Source organism: Erinaceus europaeus, chromosome 12 (assembly GCF_950295315.1).
Source record: "Erinaceus europaeus chromosome 12, mEriEur2.1, whole genome shotgun sequence".
NCBI classification, from domain to species: Eukaryota; Metazoa; Chordata; class Mammalia; order Eulipotyphla; family Erinaceidae; genus Erinaceus; species Erinaceus europaeus.
Genome location: NC_080173.1, coordinates 54,767,552 through 54,787,750, shown reverse-complemented (window position 1 = coordinate 54,787,750; position 20,199 = coordinate 54,767,552). Strand labels below are relative to the sequence as shown.

Below are 20,199 nucleotides of genomic sequence, written 5' to 3'. Positions count from 1 at the left end.
CCTTTGGGGTGTATACAATCCCGCACTGAGACCACGGAGACTGGATCATCCGCCCCCTAGTTAGTGGGGGTGCGGCTTTGTGGGCCGTGAGAAGCCACCGAGAGAGGTTTGGATGGAAGAGCCCCATCAGGGTCTGGGGTGGGCGGAAAGCTGCGGGCGAGGGACCGGCCGGGGAGGAGAGACGTCAGGGTGGAGGGGAAGGGGAGGGCTCACAGACTCCGGCCCCGGAAATCCGATCCCTTTAGGACCCAGAGGTGCCAGTCCCCCAGCGGCGGCGGAGAGAAGGGCAGCCGCTCGGTCTCTGGCAGCCGCCGCTCGCGCAGAGCCAGAGAAAGACCGAGCTCGGGGCGCGGGGGGGAGGGAGGGAGGGAGGGTGGCGCGGCGGCGGAGCGGCCGGGGTCGGCGGAGCAGCCATGGGCGCCGGGGTGCCAGACCCCCCGAGAAGCACGGCCCCGGGCTGGGGTGGGGGGCGACCGGGCTGCCAGCCCCGCTGACACCGCCTCGGACGATGTGAGCCGGGGCCCCGGCCGCTGCTTCTCGGGCTTGGAGCGCGGTCCCTCCGGCCGCTCTTCTCCTCTGGGCGGGGGCGACCGGCCCAGGCCGCGGGGGCTCCAGGAGGGAGGGGGCGCTTGGCTGGGGAAGGCGACCCACACAGGGCAGTCGACACCCAACCCCCCCTCCTTTTTTTTCTTCCCCGTTTTAAAAGCGGGGTTCTCTGCTTTTTGGCAGCTGGATCCGGGGGAGCCTTAAAAAGGCCTTTCGGTTTTTTTTTTCCGGGGGGAGGCGGCGGTGGTCCCGAGTTGGCCAGCCGCCTGTTGGAGGGGGGGAGCGGGAAGCGGGGGGATGCGAACCCAGCCCCCCCCATCATGATGAAAACGGAGCCGCGGGGGCCCGGGGGTCCCCTCCGGAGCGCCTCCCCGCACCGCAGCGCCTACGAGGCGGGCATCCAGGCGCTGAAGCCGCCCGAGGCGCCCGGGCCCGACGAGGCACCCAAGGCGGCCCACCACAAGAAATATGGCTCCAACGTCCATCGCATCAAAAGTATGTTCCTGCAGATGGGCACGACGGCGGGCCCGGCGGGCGAGGCGGGCGGCGGCGCGGGCCCCCCCGAGGCCCTGCGGGCGCCCGAGCGCGGCAGCGTGCGCCTGTCGCTGCCGCGGGCCAGCAGCCTCAACGAGAACGTGGACCACAGCGCCCTGCTCAAGCTGGGCACCAGCGTGTCGGAGCGCGTGAGCCGCTTCGACTCCAAGCCCGCGCCCTCGGCGCAGCCCGCGCCGCCGCCTCACCCGCCGTCCCGGCTGCAGGAGACGCGGAAGCTGTTCGAACGCAGCGGCCCCGCGGCCGGCGGCGGCGGCGACAAGGAGGCCGCGGCGCGGCGGCTGCTGAGGCAGGAGCGCGCGGGCCTGCAGGACCGGAAGCTGGACGTCGTCGTGCGCTTCAACGGCAGCACCGAGGCGCTGGACAAGCTGGACGCCGACGCCGTGTCGCCCACGGTCAGCCAGCTCAGCGCCGTCTTCGAGAAGGCCGACTCGAGGACCGGCCTCCACCGCGGGCCGGGGCTGCCCAGGGCCGCGGGGCCGCCGCCGCTCAACTCGAAGCTGGTCAGCAAGCGCTCCCGGGTGTTCCAGCCGCCGCCGCCGCCCGCCCCGTCGGGGGATGCCCCGACCGACAAGGAGCGCGGCCCCGGGGGGCAGCAGCCCCCGCAGCACCGGGGGGCGCCCGCCCGCCCGCCGCCCAAGCCCCGGGAGATGCGCAAGATCAAGCCGGTGGAGGTGGAGGAGAGCGGGGAGTCGGAGGCCGAGGCGGCGCCCGGGGAGGTGATACAGGCTGAGGTGACGGTCCACGCGGCTCTGGAGAATGGCGGCGCCCCGGCGGCAGCCGGCCCCGCGCCCGACGACCCCAAGGCCCCGGCGGCCCCCGAGGAAGAGGAGGAGGCGGCGGCGGCGCCCGCGCCCGAGAGAGAACCGGGCAACGGCCGGGGCCCTGACGCGGCCCCCGAGGAGGCGGACGAGTCCAGGAAGGAGGACTTCTCGGAGGCGGACTTGGTGGACGTGAGCGCCTACAGCGGGCTGGGGGAGGACTCTGGGGGCAGCGCCCTGGAGGACGACGAGGACGACGAGGAGGACGCCGAGCCCCCGTACGAGCCGGAGTCGGGGTGCGTGGAGATCCCGGGGCTCTCGGAGGAGGAGGACCCGGCCCCGAGTCGGAAGATCCATTTCAGCACCGCGCCCATCCAGGTGAGCGCGCCCCCGCCGCCCCCGCCGCCAGCCCGCGCTGCTGAGTCAGCCCGGCCACCCGGCCCCTTCACAGAAGGGCCGCCCCGGGCGGGGTGAGGGGGACTCCCAGCTGTTTGTCTGAGGGACCCGGTTTTCGGGCCTGAGAGCGGGGTGGCCTGCCGTGACCTGCCCTGGGGCTCCTCTGCCCGAGGCCCCGCCCCGCGCCCGGGGCGCGCCCACCCTGCCCCTCCCGTGCCCGGCTCGGGCCCTGGGACACCTGCCTGCGTCCCCACAACATTCCTTCCTCTTGAGCCAGCGGGGAGCCGGGCTGAGTGACGGGGAGGTTGTGGGTGTGTGTGTGCGTGTGAGTGAGTGTCAGGCTTGTTCTTGGGGAGCCACTGGAGGGATGGGGTTCCAGGGGCTGAGAAGCAGAGTAATAACTGGGCAGGGGCTGTGGGAGGGAGGGAGGAACCGGGAGCTTCTTAAAATGAAGATGCGTGTAGGGTGGTGCAGCTCTGCCTGCGTCCTGTCTAGAGCCCCCGCCCCAACTTTGCAGAAGTGAAAGAGGGAAGCAGGGCTGGGAGGGGGAGCGAGGCTGGGACCATGTGACTGGGGGTGAGGGGAAAAACCTGGGGCTGGGGCCCTGTTGCCTGGAGATCTGTGCTAGACAACACCCCCCAGGTGGAGGGGTTGCACCTGGAGCGGGCTTGGGGGAGTGAAGGAAGGGGGTGGAGCTGGGAACCCTCCCCCAGGGTGCCAGGCAGCAGCTGCCTTGGCTGTTGGCTGCGGGTAGGACAGACTCCCACTGCCTTGGCAGGTCCCAGGTGCTCTTGCAACATCCTCTGGGTGGCCTGAAAGAGGGGAGGTGGAGTTGCCTCTTTTGGGGGCACTTCTACCCACACCACCACTCTTGGTCATTAATATGTGGGTATGCCAGTGCCTTAAATTGTTATTTCTACCACAGCACTGCTCTGCTCAGCTCAGGTGTGTGTGTGTGTGTGTGTGTGTGTGTGTGTGTGTGTGTGTGTCCCTGCAGGGATTGAACCTGGGACCTTGGAGCCTCAGGCATGAGATTCTCTTTGTATTACCATTATATTATCTCCCTCACCCAAGAATTTTTTTTAGATTCATTTTTGTTAAGATTTACTTTTTTTATCGAGAGAGAACTAGGGCATCACTCTGGCACATGGGATGCGGGGGATTGAACTTAAGACCTCATGCCCTTATCCACTGTGCTACCTCCTGGGTTGCTTTAGATGAATTTTTGCTTATTTCATATCAGAGTTTTATATTGGGGGAATGAGAGAAGGAAGAGGCTTTGTGCCAGAGAACCAGTCTGTGGTACCGGGTCTTGAACTGGGAGCCTTAAGCATTACAGCCCCACTATTTGTCAGGTGAGCTATTTTACCACCTCTGCACTGAGATTTTCAAACAGTGATGCTGGATTAGGGGCAGCCCCTCCCCCCCAAAGAGAAATAAAAACCCAGCCCCCACTGCCACCACCTCCACCCTTGGCTGGCACATTCAGCCTAGATGGTCCTTTGTCACCACAGCACACTCAGCTGTGGCCAACTCTGGGCTCCTCTATGGAGATAGCAGCTCCCAGGGCTGGCAGTTTCCATAACTACTCCTGGATCCTGAAGCTGCCCAAGTTTCCTTTGAACTGCCCCCAGAGAGTTTTACCTCTTTCCCTTTCCTTCTTCCACTGAGTCAGGGCCTGACGTCCAGCCCCTCCCCCTGGACTGCCACCTAGAGAGTCCATTTCTGCCCCTTACCCTACTGAAGGCAGTAGGACCCTGGTGAGAATTGAGATTTGTAGTAATTCTTAGGACCCCAGGTCAGGGACCACCCACCAGCAGCAGCAGCAGTTCTCCTGAGTAGCCTGCCCCCACATATCTGGAGTGTGGTCTTTCAGACCTGGGTCTCTGACAGTCTATATCTGACACCTTACCCTGATTTTTTTTTTTTTTTGGAAAAAATAGCACATGATTTGGAGCAGTGCTCCCGGCTCCCTGGTAACTGTGGTGACTTGCTTGAGCATGTGGGCCTCCTTACTGTCTGACTTTTGACCTTGCTGGGATCTCCTCCATCTGCCCTGAACAGCCTATTCCATTCTTCCCCTCTCCTGCCCCCACCCAGGCACTGACACTAAGTGCAGAATCCTTGCGCCTGGCAGCTGACCCAATTGTCATTATGGAGGCTTCCACTGAGAACACAGAGCCCAGTCACAGATTGACACACACACACACACACACACACATACACACACACACCCTGGGGCAAAGGAACTGGGCCTTTTGTCGGGCTAGGCACATTGGGTGGGCAATTGGAGTGGTGGCCTTCAGCCTCTGAGCCCCAGGCTTGGGTTTCCTGCAGGGGCAGGGTGTGACAGACTGAAAGCAGAGGGGAGGACAAAGCCTGGGCAAGGTGTGAGGGTATTTTGGAGGTCACAATGTCTTTGTGTTTGTGTGTGCATTTGAACACATGAGCATGCATGTGGGTGCACATGTGGGAGAGGTTTGGCTGCCCCAAACCACCACAAAGACTGGGGGCTGGGGGGACCCTATTTGCTGGGCTCCAGTCAGGGGGCTCAGATGCAAAACTGGACCAGGCCTACTTTGCTGTGCCTGGGCTTATGCCAACAGCCCCTGTTCCAGTACAATGAGGACAAAGTCACGGGTGACCCAGCGGCAAGTGTCCAGCTAGGTACAGCCTCACCGCACTCTGGCAGGTGACCTTGGGCTTTAGGGCTGGCTGGCATCTTCCATTGTACAGGCCTGGGGGACACTGACCAGATATCAGGAGAGTACTCTGCGTGCTATGCAATTGCCAGGGAGGTTTGAAGGCCTGGACTCCAGTTTCTCTGATGTTGGGAGCTAAATGGCCACACAGCTATGCTTTTAGAATCCAACCCCCCACCCCCCTGTGGAATTGAGCCTCTGTTGGAGGAGGGTATGGGGACTGTGACACTGAACAAGTTCAAACAAAGGCTGGGACACTAGAGTGTGGCAGCCCGCCAGGGTGTCCACAGGGCTTACTCCTGGAGGAGCTGAGGCCCTGGTGGGGGCCTCGGGTACCAATACCCTGCTTCATCTCCAGCCATGTGATAGAGCTTCTCCCACACCTCCTCGCCCCCGCTTAGCTCCAAGCTGTGCCAACCTGTCGCTGCAGAACACGTCATGGTACCCCAAATGGTGCTCATTAACCTCTCTCACTGGGGGCATCCCTCCCTGGGTCTGGAATTAGGCCCTCCTGCAGAGCCCCTGCTCCCCCTGTTCTTCAGAGGAGGGTTAAACTGGGGGTTCTGCTTTTTGCTAAGAGACACTGCAAGGTGGTGCTTGCCTTGGGGCCCAGAGAGCTGGGTTCATTGGGCTGTGTCCGTGCGGCTGCCACCTCCTGACTTTGCTCTGTCTGGCCAGGAGGTCCTGGGGCTGAGGGAAGCAAGGCCACGGGGTAACTGTGTGTTCTGTTTCTGCCACTCAAGGTGCAGGGGGCTTGTGTGGGGAGCCCACCCTTTCTCTGTGGGGCAGAGGTGGTCTCCTACTTCCCAGTCTCACCCCACGCGCAGGTTGAGAGGGTGTCCCTCTGCCTCGCCATCTCTTACTTTCCCTTCCCCCTCCCTGTGTCTCACACCCGATTCCCCCCCTCCCCATCTGGCATCCTCCAGTGTCTTCCCCTCCTCCTTGTCCCTTCTTCTCCCGCTGGGTTCATTTCTCCTCCTACTGGCAGGCTGTGTCCATGTCCATGCTTGCCTCTGGCAGGCTCTCTAGGGCCTCTTCTCACTTTGTTTTCTCTATTTTTAAAGTCCTATTTATTTATTTTTAAAGATTTTACTTATTTATTAATGAGAAAGATAGAAGGAGAAAGAACCAGACATCACTGGTACATGTGCTGCCGGGGATTGAACTCGGGACCTCACTCTTGAGAATCCAGTACTTTATCTATTGTGCCACCCTCCCAGACCACTATTTATTTATTGATGAGAGAGAGAGAGAGAGAGTGTGTGTGTCTATGTGTGCGTGCAAGTGCATGTGGCATCACTCTTGACACATGGGGTGTTGGAATTGAACTCAAGACCTCATGCTTCCAAACCTAACATTCTAGCCGCTGAGTCACTCCCTTGCTACACTCCTTTCACTTTTCCCCCCTATCTATTTGACCCTCTCTGGGGACTCGGGGATGCCTGGCTTCCTGAATCTGATATCTTCTCCAGGGTGGCCTCCCTGTCCTTGGGGTGGGGTCATATTTGCACTGTGGCTACGGAAAGGGAACCACAGCGTCACCTGGACAAGGCTGGGTCTCTCTCTGCTGCTGGTTCTGCCCTGTCCCCTGATGAGCTGCCCTTCACCAGGTGTTCAGCACCTACTCCAACGAGGACTATGATCGTCGCAACGAGGATGTGGATCCCATGGCGGCCTCTGCTGAGTACGAGCTGGAGAAGCGGGTGGAGAGGTTGGAGTTGTTCCCTGTGGAGTTGGAGAAGGGTGAGAGGCAGGGCTAATGGGCCCTCGGGGGCTTTGTTAGAAGCTTCTCTCTCAGGCTGGACCCTTGTCAGACCCATACCCACCAGCCATATGTGCTCATTTAGACCAGGTCACTGGGGACGTGGGGGGTTGGGTCCTGGGTTTTGTGTTGGCCTCATCGTGGTGAACAAAACTTCCTCCTCAGGGAGAATGGTGAGGAGGCAGACATTGATGGGACAGTTATATCTTTTTTTTCTTTTCTTTTTTAAAAAATATTTATTCCCTTTTGTTGCCCTTGTTTTTTTTTTTATTGTTATAGTTTTTGTTGTTATTGATGTTGTTGGATAGGACAGAGAAATGGAGAGAGGAGGGGAAGACAGAGAGGGGGAGAGAAAGACAGACACCGGCAGACCTGCTTCACCGCCTGTGAAGTGACTCCCCTGCAGGTGGGGAGCCGGGGGCTCGAACTGGGATGCTTATGCCGGTCCTTGCGCTTTGCGCCACCTTCCTTAACCCGCTGCGCTACCGCCCGACTCCTGGGACAGTTATATCCCAGGCTGTAACAGGTGGTAGGAAGGTGGAGGAAGGGCCACCACAACACCATGTATCAGGGACTTGAGCAGACCTGGGGGAGGGGACATTCCCCAAGGAAGCAGTGCTTGTGTTGAGCACTGAGGAGGAGGCACTCAGCGGTATGTGGGAGAGGGTTGGTTGGATTTGGACAAAGAGAGAATGTGCAAGCACTCTCTGGTCTCAGGCCAGCATAATAGTTATCTTGGTTAGTGCTTTTTTTTTTTTTTTTTTTTTTTTTTTTTTTTTTGCCACACATGTGACCGAGGTTCAAGCCTAGGCCCAATGGCATTAGAAGAACCTTAGGTGCTGTGGTTCCTTTCCCTGTTTCTTGTATGTCTGTCTCTATCTGATAAAGTCAGCCTGAAGTGGTGAAGACTTAGAGATGACAAGAAAAGTCTCAGAGACCATGTGAAAGGCAACGTCTTTGTTCTCAATGATTTGGAAACCATTGCAAGGATCAGGAAAGCTGTTCTAGAATTTTTTCCCCCTTCTTTAAAAGTCACTTTATTGGGAGCCAGGTAGTGGTGCAGTGGGTTAAGTGCACATGGCTCAGAGCGCTAGGGCCAGTGTAAGGATCACAGTTCGAGCCCCCGGCTCCCCACCTGCAGGGGAGTCGCTTCACAGACGGTGAAGCAGGTCTGCAGGTGTCTTACCTTTCTCTCCTCCCTCTCCGTCTTCCCCTCCTTTCTCGATATCTCTCTGTCTTATACAACAACAATAACAACAACAAAGGCAACAAAAGCAAAAGATGACAAAAAAGTCATTTTATTGGGAGTCGGGCTGTGGCACAGCAGGTTAAACGCAGGTGGCGCAAAGCACAAGACCGGCATGAGGATCCCAGTTTGAGCCCTGACTCCCCACCTGCAGGGGAGTCGCTTCACAAGCGGTGAAGCAGGTCTGCAGGTGTCTATCTTTCTCTCTCCCTCTGTCTTCCCCATTTCTTCCATTTCTCTCTGTCCTATCCAACAATTACGACAACAATAATAACTACAACAATAAAACAACAAGGGCAACAAAAGGGAATAAATAAATAAAATAAATTTAAAAGAAAACCATTTTATTTTACTTAGATTTTTTTTCCTCCAGGGTTGTTGCTGGGGCTGAGTGCCTGCACCACGAATCCACTGCTCCTGGAGGCTATTTTTTCCCCTTTTATTGCCCTTGTTGTTTTTCATCATTGTTGTGGTTATTATTATTGCCGTTATTGCTGTCATCATTGTTGGATAGGACAGAGAGAAATGGAGAGGGGAAGGGCAGAGGGGGAGAGAAAGATAGACACCTGCACACCTGCTTCACTGCCTGTGAAGTGACTCCCCTGCAGGTGGAGAGCCGGGGGCTTGAACCAGGATCCTTACGCTGGTCCCTGCGCTGCGCACCATGTGCACTTAACCTACTGCTTTACCGCCCGACCCCCCAAAATCATTTTATTAATCTACTTATTATTTATTGGATAGCGACATTGAGAGGGAGGGAGAAAGAGAGATGGAGAGACACATACCAGTAGCACTGCTTTCCCCCTATAGGTGGGAACTAGGGATTTGAACCTGGGTCTTTGCACATTGTACCGTGTGTGCTCAATCAGGTGTACCACTGCTCAGCCCGGAAAGCCGTTTTTTTTTTGGGGGGGGGAAAGAAGGAAAGAAGACTGTTTTAGAAAGACCATGTTGTGGTCCAGGAGGTGTTGTAATGTATAAAGCATTGGACTCTCAAAGATGAGGTACCAAGTTCAGTCCCTGACAGCACATGTACCAGAGTGATGTCTGGTGTTCTCTCTCTCTCTCTCTCTCTCTTCCTATCTTTCTTATTAATAAAGTAAAAAAAAAATTTTTTTTTAAGCTGTGATGTGGATAACCAGTCCTTAGTGGATAGAGAGAGCTCACCGTGGTGTAGAGAAGATAGCAGTCATGAGAGAGTGGATGACTTGGGAGGCAGAACAGGCAGGATGGCATGGCTACTTGACTGTGAGGGGGAGGGAGGAATCCAGGTGACTCCCAGGTTTGGCAGCCAGCAGATGAGGGTGGCATCCCCCATGACAGGAGAGCCTGTCCATGGGAGATGCTTGTGAGTTTTTAGGTTAGAGACCCACAGGGCAGGTGGGGGAGCTGTGGCGATGGTAGTGGGCTTCAGGAGGGCTGCTCATGGAAGCTGTGTGTATGGATGAAACTGTTCAGAGAGAGCAAAGACCAGCCTCCTGTGATCACCCCCATTTCATCCACCTGCATGCAGTCTCCTAGGCTCAGAGTGACCTCAGAGGATCCTCATTGGCTTGACTAAGGAGTAGACAGAACTACCTGTCCTGTTATGGGACCTCTGGACATGGGGACTCCCTCCAGTGAGGGTGGGGGGTGGGAGAGAGAAAGTCCTCTACTCTATCCCCTGCAAACCTGTTTGGCTCCTCACTCCCACTCCACCTCCCAGCATCTCACCACCCTCTGCTCTACAGACTCTGAAGGCCTGGGCATCAGCATCATCGGCATGGGGGCAGGAGCAGACATGGGCCTAGAGAAACTGGGCATCTTCGTCAAGACCGTGACTGAGGGTGGTGCTGCTCATCGCGATGGCAGGTATGATTCTCCACTCCCCCACCTGCTGGTGTCTGAGGTGGGATGGGTCACTCTGTGTGGACTCAGATGTTTGGAAGGGAGGGCATTATAGTACCAGGGCCTGATCCAAGACTTGGGGATATAGTAGTGAGCAAAGCAGATGGAACCCACACTCTGATTGCACTTGCATTCTAGGGATTGGATGGGGAGCACATGTGGACATTGTGTTAAGGTCTCGTGTGTGTCTGGGTTGTGGTGGAGAAAGCACTGGTGTGGAGGCTGTGTATGGAATGCAGTAATGTTTCAGCAATTTTTTTAAAAGATTTTATTTATTAATGAGAAGGATAAGAGAGAGAGAAAGAACCAGACATCACTCTGGTACATGTGCTACCGGGGATTGAACTCAAGACCTCATGCTTGAGAGTCTAGTGCTTTAGCCACTGCGCCCCCTCCCGGACCACAGCATTTTTAAAAAATATATTTATTTCATGAGCTAGAGATAGAGGCCAGAGCAGCACTCTGGCATATGTGGCACCAGGGATCAAACCTTGCAAGTCCAAGCACCACTACTATGGTCACATTCTTTTACTCTTTTTGGGGGGTGGTGGTGGGGTGGAGTGATGGTAGACAGTGATGCTGGTGATAGAATCCAGGACCTCATATTCAAGCTATGCACTCTGCCACCATGCCACTTGCCTAGCTCCCAAGCACTCTTTGCTTCACTGAGATATCAAGCCCCTGGCTCTGTCCTAGTGCTGTGCCAGGTCCTGTGGAGAGTCAGTGATGGAAGCAGGGTGGCAGAGCCGGCACTCATGTGGACACACAGAGAATGGTGAAATGAATGGAGGGGGAGTAAGGGGCTTCATAAAGGCAAAGTACAAGTGATTTCATCCCTTTCAATATCAAGGAAGGCTTCCTGGAGGAAATGATGTTGGAACTGAGACCTAAACTATAAGCCTGTTTGGCATCTGAGGCTGGAAGGTGTGAGCCTGCAGGTCAGGTTCTAGGAGGGCCTCCTAGAGCTGGAGGAAAGCGCAGTGACCCCGCCGTGGACCACTCTCATGTTGGCACTGCAGAGGGGCAGTAGGAGGGACTTGAAGGTACTCCCCCGGGGGTTATAAGTTGGAGACTGACATCAAAGCTATGTTGTGGTGACACCTCTTCTGACTGCTTCCATGAGTGAGCCTCACGTTACTAGAGGTGGGGTTGTCCCTCTTCTGACTGCTTCCATGAGTGAGCTTCACGTTACTAGAGGTGGGGTTGTCTCTTTCAGGAGGCTTCAGCTTGTTACAGCCCATGTGCTATGAGGAGCAGAGAAAAGGAAGGCGGCAGCTCCTGCTCTTTTACTTTAGCCCCTCATTCGAATGTTCCAGAGTCTTTCCCTGTGGGTTGCTGAGGAGTGTGTGTGCACATGGCAGAGTGTGCTCAGTAGTTGTTCCTGCATGTGACACATGTACTGTGGGGTGAACTGTCTCCTGTTTTTTTGTTTGTTTGTTTTTTTAAATATTTTAGTTATTAATGAGAAATATAGGAGAGAGAAAGAGCCAGACATCACTCTGGTACATATGCTGCCAGGGATTGAACTCCAGACCTTATGCTTGGGAGTCCGATGCTGAATCCACTGCACCACCTCCCAGACCACTGTCTACTGTTTTAAACATTATCTGCTTCCTTCATTTCCATGTGGAAGCCTGATGGAGGTGAAAGTGGAGGGAGGAGGTGGCCAAGGGCACCCCCACTCCTCATCCTCGCTAGCTGGTCCACCTGTATTTCTCTTTTTTATGTGGAAAGCAAGTGCTTCCATCTAGCACCTCAACTGGAACATGCCAGGTGCTGTTACCTCTCAGAGTGAGGTGACCTCCAGGACAGTGCGTGAACCTGAGAGTATGTTCCACAGACAGGTCTTGAGCATTTGGGAGGAAACCTGTGGGTGACCTGTGCAGTGGGCCCATGACAGTGTGCTTGGTGGTAATGAACTCTGGAGATGTCACACCTCTGTCAGGTGTAATGGAGGAGGAGACAAGAGTGTGACTATGAGGGGAAGTGTGTTTGCCACCACTCCTGGTATTGGACACCTGTATCTATTTTGTTTGCCTGAGTCTCACTGCCCACAAATGGGTCTGGCTGACACCCGGTCAGTCCTGGCCTCATGTATTTAATACTGTTAATAGAGTACCAGGTCCCCATGGGGAATGAGTCTCAAGTTTCTCATGGGAGGGTGCCACTCCTGTCCCAGTTCCTTGTGATCTCCCTAACCAATGTCACCTCCCCACTAGGATCCAGGTGAACGACCTCTTGGTGGAGGTGGATGGAACCAGTCTGGTAGGAGTGACCCAGAGCTTTGCTGCTTCTGTGCTCAGGAACACCAAGGGCCGCGTGCGGTGAGGGCGGAGAGTGAGGGGCAGGGAGGGAACGGAAGCTGGAAAAGGTGGAAGGCTGGGCCCTGCTTAGGTTGTGGGTGGTCCTGGGCTGGGGAGTAGTATAATGGTCATGCAGAGACTTGAGTGCCTGAGGTTTCAAAGTCCTAGGTTCAGTCCCAGCACCACTATCAAGTCAGAGCTGAGCAATGTTCAAAATAAAAAAATATATATATAAATAAGTAAAAAAAAAAAAGGGGGGGGGGATGGGGCAGGTAGTGGGACACAAGGTTAAGTGCACATGTTACCATGTACAAGGACCTGGGTTCTAGCCCCTAGTCTGGATCTAGGGAAAGAGCTTCACAAGCAGTGAAGCAGTGCTGCTGCAGGTACCTCTCTGTCTTTCTCTCTCTCCCTCTCCCCCTCTTTATCCCCTTCTTAATTTTTCTCTGTCCTATCAAATAAAGTTATTAAAAAATCTTAAAAAAGAAAAGAGGTCACACTGCTCTACTGCTAGAGAAATTACTGTGCCCCTTGCCTTGTACCTGCCTTTCTATCATGAACCCCTAACCACTGCTAGCTGCCAGAACTCGGCCTTCAAGGCCCACCATCTGCAGGACCTCCAGAATGAACTCTTTGGCTCATCTCCCTTTGCCCTTCCTGTCCCTAGTCTGATGCCAACAATTTGACACCTCACCCTTCCCTTGTTACCAGCCGGTCATCCTGGGCTGGGGTGGGGGGCAACTCTCTTCTCTCAAAGCCTGTCAATTTGTGGATGGATTAGAAGCTCCCTGTGTCTATCATATACCCTACCCCCTCTCAGAGAAAGACTGCCCCCAGGAAAAGGTGGCGGAGAGACAGGATGTGGGTGACCACAGAGAGCAGGGGCTGATGCCTGGTGTTCCACTATTTCCTCTCCATCCTAATCTCTGGCCACCATCATCCCGCCCCTTCCTGACACTAAGGGCCTTGGAATATACTCAGGACACACTTCCTCAGCCCAGCCTGCAGGTTTCAGTCAGCCTTGCCCTTCCTCTGCCTCATTTCCTCCTGTGCCAGCAGCTCCTGGATTCAAGTCCCCGTAGCGTAGCCTGAAGTGTGACTGATCCTGTGCCCCAGCCCGCAGCCCCTTAAGGTGGCTAGCAGGGCTAGTGGGCCTTCTGTTTCTTGGGAAGGAAATCCCCCATTCATTATTAATACTTCACAGCCTTTGGACACACATTTCACCTCCCCTGGGAAGGCCCCAGTTTGGAGAGGGGAACATTGGGGTGATGTTTTTAGCAGAAGATACGGCAGAGGGTGGTGACACTGGTGCCCTTGCAGGTTTATGATTGGCCGAGAGCGGCCAGGCGAGCAGAGTGAGGTGGCCCAGCTAATTCAGCAAACCCTGGAGCAGGAACGATGGCAACGGGAGATGATGGAGCAAAGATACGCCCAGTATGGGGAGGATGATGAAGAGGTAGGGACTCCTGGCCTGACTGGCAGCCAGCACCATCGCCCCCTGGTGGCCAGATGAAGCCCTATAGCCATCTGCCTCTGCAGAGAGCTTTCCTGGTCCTCTAAAGAAGACATAACTCCTTCAAGGACCCCCTGACTCTGGGGCAGGCAAAACCACGACCCCGGGTCACCTAGTCTGAGGAGGATCAGCTCCAGATCTTAGGTAGCCACAGTGTGAGGGGAACACACAGCTGTTTCTGCAGGAGCCCCAGACTTATGGGGCAATGACCTCTGTCTCCAGAGGCCTCCTTAGGCTATGGGAGAAGACACTTGTAATCCCAAGTGGACAAGGGAGGGACAGACCACACCCCAGGGAGTCTCCTGGGTGACTGCTGCTGTGGCTGTTGAGCAGGGCTGAGGGCGGCTGGGGTAGCAGGGTGCACAGCCTCCCCGCTCCCTCCACAGACGGGAGAGTATGCCACTGACGAGGATGAGGAGCTGAGCCCCACGTTCCCAGGTGGTGAGATGGCCATCGAGGTCTTTGAGCTGGCGGAAAACGAGGATGCACTGTCTCCTGTGGACATGGAGCCTGAGAAGCTAGTACACAAATTCAAAGAGGTAGGAACAGAGGGTCCTGGGGTGGAGGTGGGCAAAGGTGAGCCGGTATCCTGCTCTGCGGTCCTGCCCATCCCAACAGAGCTGATCACCTGCCCTTGGCCCCCACAGCTCCAGATCAAGCATGCAGTGACTGAGGCAGAGATCCAGCAGCTGAAAAGAAAGGTGAGATTGTATGTGGGGGTTGGGGATAAAGGAAAAGTGGGTAGTCAAGAGGATAATCTCATCCCCCCCACAATGACACCTGGCCATCCACCACCCACAGGCTCAGGCTGAGCACTACTTAGGGGACTATAGTGTCAAGCCCTTGAGTCTGGGCCCTCTGCTCCACCATGCAATTGCTGCTTGGTTTCCTCACCCATAAAATGGGATGATAATGGTGCCAAGACCATAGAAGTTATGAAGGTCAAAGAAGGTAAGACCTGTGAAATCCTCAGCACATGGACGTAGACTCAGTGCACATAGAAACATCAGGCTGTTACTAAGATGACATTGACCACACATATCCTCCTCACACAGGCCAAGTGACAGATGCCAGCCACCCAGAGAGACACACATGAACACATGCCAGCTGGGACCCCTGGCACATGGTTCCTCCCAGCAGCTGGAGACTCCCCCTCTGTGTAGACAGAATCTGGAGAGGGGCCCCTGTTTCACTGCATGGGCCTGTATTTAGAACTGTCCTCGGCATTTGTTTTCTGTGATACACGCAGGCTGCACTTACTCAGGGAAATGTCATAGGACATGTACATCAGAGGTGTTGAGGCTGACACTAACAGATGGTGACTCACATGTGACATACAGACTTGCGCATGTACCATACACAGACACCCACACCAGTATGTTAGATGCCAGTACTCCAGGCATGTAAACACAGACTTCCGGTGTAAAGTTTATATGTGCTGAGCTATATGTGAGGAGTCCTGACTCTTGGCTGCTAGTGTGCACACAGGTCCTGTGGAAACAGTGCACCCAAGCATACATGTTGTGTACACTCCCACTCCTAGGTATATGCCCAGAGTACTTGGAAAGAAAAGAGTAGAGAGTTGAGCCTGGAATCGGCACAGAAGTGAAGTGCCTGACAAAAAAGGAAGAGCATTTCAAGCAGAGAGATAAACTCGAACTTGCAGGCCTATGCTGGGAACAGGCCAACAGGCTGTGGGGGAGAGCTGGAGGCAGAGACAGACTGCCAGGAGGTGAGGTTTAAAGCCTCCCAGCTTCCTTTAAGGACATAGCCTTGGTCCTGTGGCCTCATGAGGGCACAAAAGGAGAAGGTCACTGCCTGTGAAGTGGGAGGATATAATGTGGGGAGGACTTGGAGACCTGCAAAGCTGTTAAAGGTCCTTGTGTCCTGGCAAGGTAAGCTCAGAGCTGCCTAGGGTGCAGGTAGGGAGCTGCTGCATTTCTCTTAGTTTTGTTTTTAAGATTATTATGTACTGTTAGTGAGAGGGGAGAGAACAAGAACCAGAGCATCAGTCTGGTATGTGTGGTGCTAGGGACAAACTCAGAACTTCAAAGTTGAGTATTTCATGCTTTATCCATTGTGCCACTTCCTAGGCCGCTGGAGCTGCATTTATTTATATATTTATGACCCACCACCACCACAGATGGGGACTAGGGTCTTGAACCTGGGTCGTTGTGCACTGTAATGCATTTGTTCAACCAGGTGCACTATCACCAGGTCCTGAAGCTGCATTTCTAAGATCCAGATGATAGGTCATGTTCCTGGGTGGGTGCAGAGTGTGACAGGGAGATACTTCTTTGAATGGGTTCTCAGAGCCTGCCACTGCTTCAGTCACTGATAGGTAAAAACAAATGATCATATTTGCTGTTGGGTGGCTCAGAGCCTGGCAGTGATGGTGGCCTACTAACAGAAGGCTCTGTGGGAGATGGCAGGGTGACTGAGCTGGAGGAGCCAGGGTGTGGGGAGCTGTGCTGCGAGATGGAGGCTCAGGGGGCTTCCGTGGGGCACTAAGCTACTGAGCAGGGAGCAAGAGAGAGCTGTTGGTCACTGAGGTGGCATGAGATGACACTTTAGCATAGAGGTGGGCTACTCAGGAAAGAAGGAAAAGGAAAAGGTTTGTGCATCTGAGGGGGTGGGGGTGATACATTTTAGGTCACGGTGCTTGTGAGGAGGGGCTTGGAGACAAGGCTGCAGGTGGGCATGAGGCTGGAGCTCAGGTCTGAGTGCAGAGAGGCGTGGGAAGTAGAGTCACATGAGGATAGCAAGAATAGAGGCTCCAGGACTGAGCTGTGCAAAAAGCCTTTTGTATCGAAGGCACCAAAGATCCCAGGTTCAGTTCCTAGCACCACCATTCGCCAGTAGGACTCTGGCTGGGAGCTCTGAGGCTGATGCCCCACTTCTTCCCTCACTGGGTTTCAACTTTCAGCCAAGGTGTTAGTAGATGGGGAGGGGGTGAGCAGAGGGTTTCCTATGTCTGCAGGAGTCACCCTGAGACTGACTGGCCCTGGTGCAATGACAAGATGATGGTGGAGCTCCTTGGCTGCTTCTGCTACTACTCCCCGGCCCTCAACCTTTCCTCTGCTCCTTCCTCTCTCAGCTGCAGAGCCTTGAGCAGGAGAAGGGGCGGTGGCGGGTAGAGAAGGCCCAACTGGAGCAGAGTGTGGAGGAAAACAAGGAGCGCATGGAGAAGCTGGAAGGCTACTGGGGAGAGGCCCAGAGCCTCTGCCAGGCCGTGGACGAGCACCTGCGAGAGACGCAGGCCCAGTACCAGGCTTTGGAGCGCAAGTACAGCAAAGCCAAACGCCTCATCAAGGACTACCAGCAGAAGTATGTGGCTAGGGGCCAGAGTCCTAGGCTCAGGGAAGACCAAGATTCCTCTGGGAGGTGGGGGAGACCAAACCATCCCCACCCCAGCTAAGTAGGGAAGCAAGAACACAAAAGCTGGCAGGCCCTGTGGTAGGGTACTTGGGCCTACAGTGACCAGGCTCAGGTCAGTGGCTTTGGGAGACGAGGGACCCCTACTGAAAGTAGGGAGAGGGGAAGAACTGCCCAGGTGAGCCTCTGTGACTGGAAGCCACATGCCCTTACCTGCCATCTGTCCCTTCTTGGATCCTCAGGGAGATCGAGTTCCTGAAAAAGGAAACTGCACAGCGTCGAGTTCTGGAGGAGTCAGAGCTGGCTAGGAAGGAGGAGATGGACAAGCTACTGGACAAGGTAGGCCCTGGGGAGCTTTATGTTGGGAGCTGCAGGAAGGTCAGTCCTCATCCAGCACCCCCTCTATGAATCCTGGAGGGAGAAGTGGAGTAATTGTGTTGCTGGCAGAGTTCGGCACCAAGGTTTCTTTCCCCTCAGGGAGGCAGAAGGGGTAAGGTCCATGCCCATTGCCCAGGTCTCACTCCCACTCTCCTTTGTTTTCCAGATCTCAGAACTGGAAGGAAACCTGCAAACACTGAGGAATTCCAATTCTACTTAACAGGAATCATTCCTTGACTGGACAATAATGAGTCCCCTCCCACTGTCCTTCCTTCCCTGTCCTCAATACTCCACCCCGCTCCTTACCAGCCTGGGGACAGGTGCCCCGACTTGACTCCCCCACCCCTCCACCCCACTTCCCCCAGCTTCAGGGACCAGCAGGCCCATAGCACAGGCCCTGGCAAACAGTGGTGGCTGGAAGGATGGTCTTGCCCCATGGGGCTGAGGCAGAGGCTGAGGGACGCCAAGGGCTGGCCTGGGTGGTGGATGGATACATGAACCTGCAGACCAAACTGCCAGACTTTTATAACCTCCAGCCTTTGTCTCTGGACTGGAATGGGGCTGGGGCTTCTCCCAGCATCACACCACCTGGAGGCTGCTCCCTGCCCTGGGGATCCTGGGTGCCCCTGGGCCTATTGACTTGAGATTCTACCTTTTTGGCCCTTCCCCTGCCCCCATCATTGTGCTGTATGTTGCATTCTGACCCTCCTGGGAGGGGCTGCCTCCACATGTCCTCCCATCCCTGCCCTCTCTTAGGAGGGACAGTCCACCCTAGAGTCTGGAGGCTGGGCCTGGCCCTGCACTGTTTCCTCTTGTATCCTTCAGGGAAAGGGGAGTGAGACTTTGACAAGGGGAGAGTCTAGGACACCTGGTCCCCAGCTCCCTTTCCTGGGGCAGCAAGTCCTTATTTCTCTTTGTGCCTCCCCCCCTCCCACCACATCCCCCAGGTGCCAAATAGCCATATAACCTCCTAGTGAAACTGTTCTGTGGCCTATCTGGGGTCCAGGTTTCCTGGTCAAGCCTGGAAATGCTAAAGAGAAGAGGAGGTCAGCCTAGGGGGTCTGGCAGCAGAGGCCTGAGCCTCTTGGGATCCTTTGTCATCAGGAGAACCAGGCCCTGTCCTGCCCTGCCCTTCCCAGGGCCACACCTGGAAGCCTTGTACTAACACCACAGAGCTTCAGCCTCACCCCACTCCACCCCATCCATTTTTCCAATGTTTTGACTGGAGGGCAAGGTTTTACTATTCATCTTTTTGGAGACCAGGGCTGCCCTGACTGCAGCCTGCTTTCTAAGTGAAATAACTCTGCCCTTTCCCCTCTCCCTCCCCCACTTTAACCCCAAATTGGGGCTTGGACCAAGGGAGGAGAGAGCACCCCACCCCGCAGGTCCCCTCCCCTTTCCGAATCCATCTTTTATTTTAACTCCTCTTCATGTTCCTGCCCAGACCTGGATTCTTGTTCATTTTTTTAAAAACCAGACCAGTCCTACCCCCACACCCCGGTTTAGGCTTCTCTCCCCTTGTAAATAGACCATGCCATCAATCAGTATTTCTTGCCTCCCCCTCCTGCCTTCTGCCCCACCCCCTGAGAGCGGGCCGTCTGGGTGCCGGGTTCCTGTGCTTCACCTTCCACCCGGCAGATGGAGGGGGCGGGGCTGAGGCGGGGCCGCCGGGCGCTTCCGGTCTCAGACCCGGGGCGCTCCTGCCCCGCCTTCTGCAGGACCGCGTCTCTGTATATAATATATATATATGTATGTATTGTTCCCGGTTTTGTACGGACCATGCCCTCTGTCAGGTCGTCCCCATAAAAGCAGCCCCCAGAGCCTCAACGCCTGGTTTCTTGACTCGCGGGAGGGGGAGGGGCAGGAAGGCCAGTGGGCACCAGTGCCTCCTGACATGGAGGATTATTCTCCAGGATTCCGCAGCTGCAGGAAGCTCCCTCTGCTTCTACTCCACCCTATCGGGACTTTTTTTTTTAATAGAATTTTAACATTTTTACTAGATAAAACAGGAATTAAGAGGGGAAGGAGAGACATCTTTAGCACTGTTCCACTTGTGAAGCTTCCCCTTTACAGATGGGTACCAGGGAGTTGAATCTGGGCCTTGCTCTTGGTAATGTGTATGCTCAACCAGGTGCACCATCACCGCCCCTTTTCCTTTTCCCTTCCTTTATCTTGGGCCACGCTAGGGTTTCCTGAGGGTTTCTTAGGCAAACAAACAAAAAATTTAACACCGGCCTCTGGTGGAATTCAGAGGCTGGGTTAGTAAAGATGACAAGGTGAACCCCAGGTCCCTTGAAAAGGCCTCCTACTTAGGGAGCTACCAGGCTCCTACTAAAGGTGCACACCCTGTAAGGTCTTTGAAGAGCCCAAGGTTAGCTGGGGGTGGAAGTGAGGTATCCGAGCAGTTTTGGCCCCAGGGCCCTAGCAAGTCCTGGGGATAACTCGGAAAGGTGGAGCTTACATAGTGCTGGCTCTCTGCTTTATGACAGCAGGTAGGTCTGGTTGCTAACTTAGCAGTTCTGATGCCACTAGGTCTGGGACACCAGATGCCAGGGACAAGCCTAGGTGAGATGCCAGGGAAAGCTAGTAGGAGTCAGGAGGAGTGGGGCTAAGGCTGTGGCGCTCCCCAGTGCCAATCTTTTCCCCACTCAGGGTGCTAGTTTCTTCAGTGTGGGGGAACTTGGTGCCTGTGGGGAACCTCACCTTCCCTTTTACTCTTTGCCTTAAGGAATGAAAGTCCAAATCATCAGAATCTCTTCAAATCAAAAGCACCTTGGT

The 20,199-nt window shown here is 55.3% G+C and overlaps 1 protein-coding gene across 1 annotated transcript; it reads left to right on the top strand.

Moving 5' to 3' along the window:
• Window positions 1-187: 187 nt before the first annotated feature.
• Window positions 188-19,241, top strand: PPP1R9B (protein phosphatase 1 regulatory subunit 9B). The gene is made up of 10 exons (XM_007525611.3): window positions 188-2,237; window positions 6,568-6,700; window positions 9,696-9,816; window positions 12,072-12,176; window positions 13,476-13,611; window positions 14,055-14,207; window positions 14,316-14,369; window positions 16,766-16,995; window positions 17,286-17,382; window positions 17,588-19,241. The coding sequence occupies exons 1-10, from the start codon at window positions 867-869 to the stop codon at window positions 17,639-17,641; spliced, it is 2,454 nt and encodes an 817-aa protein (XP_007525673.1). The 5' UTR covers window positions 188-866; the 3' UTR covers window positions 17,642-19,241.
• The last annotated feature ends 958 nt before the right edge of the window (window positions 19,242-20,199 follow it).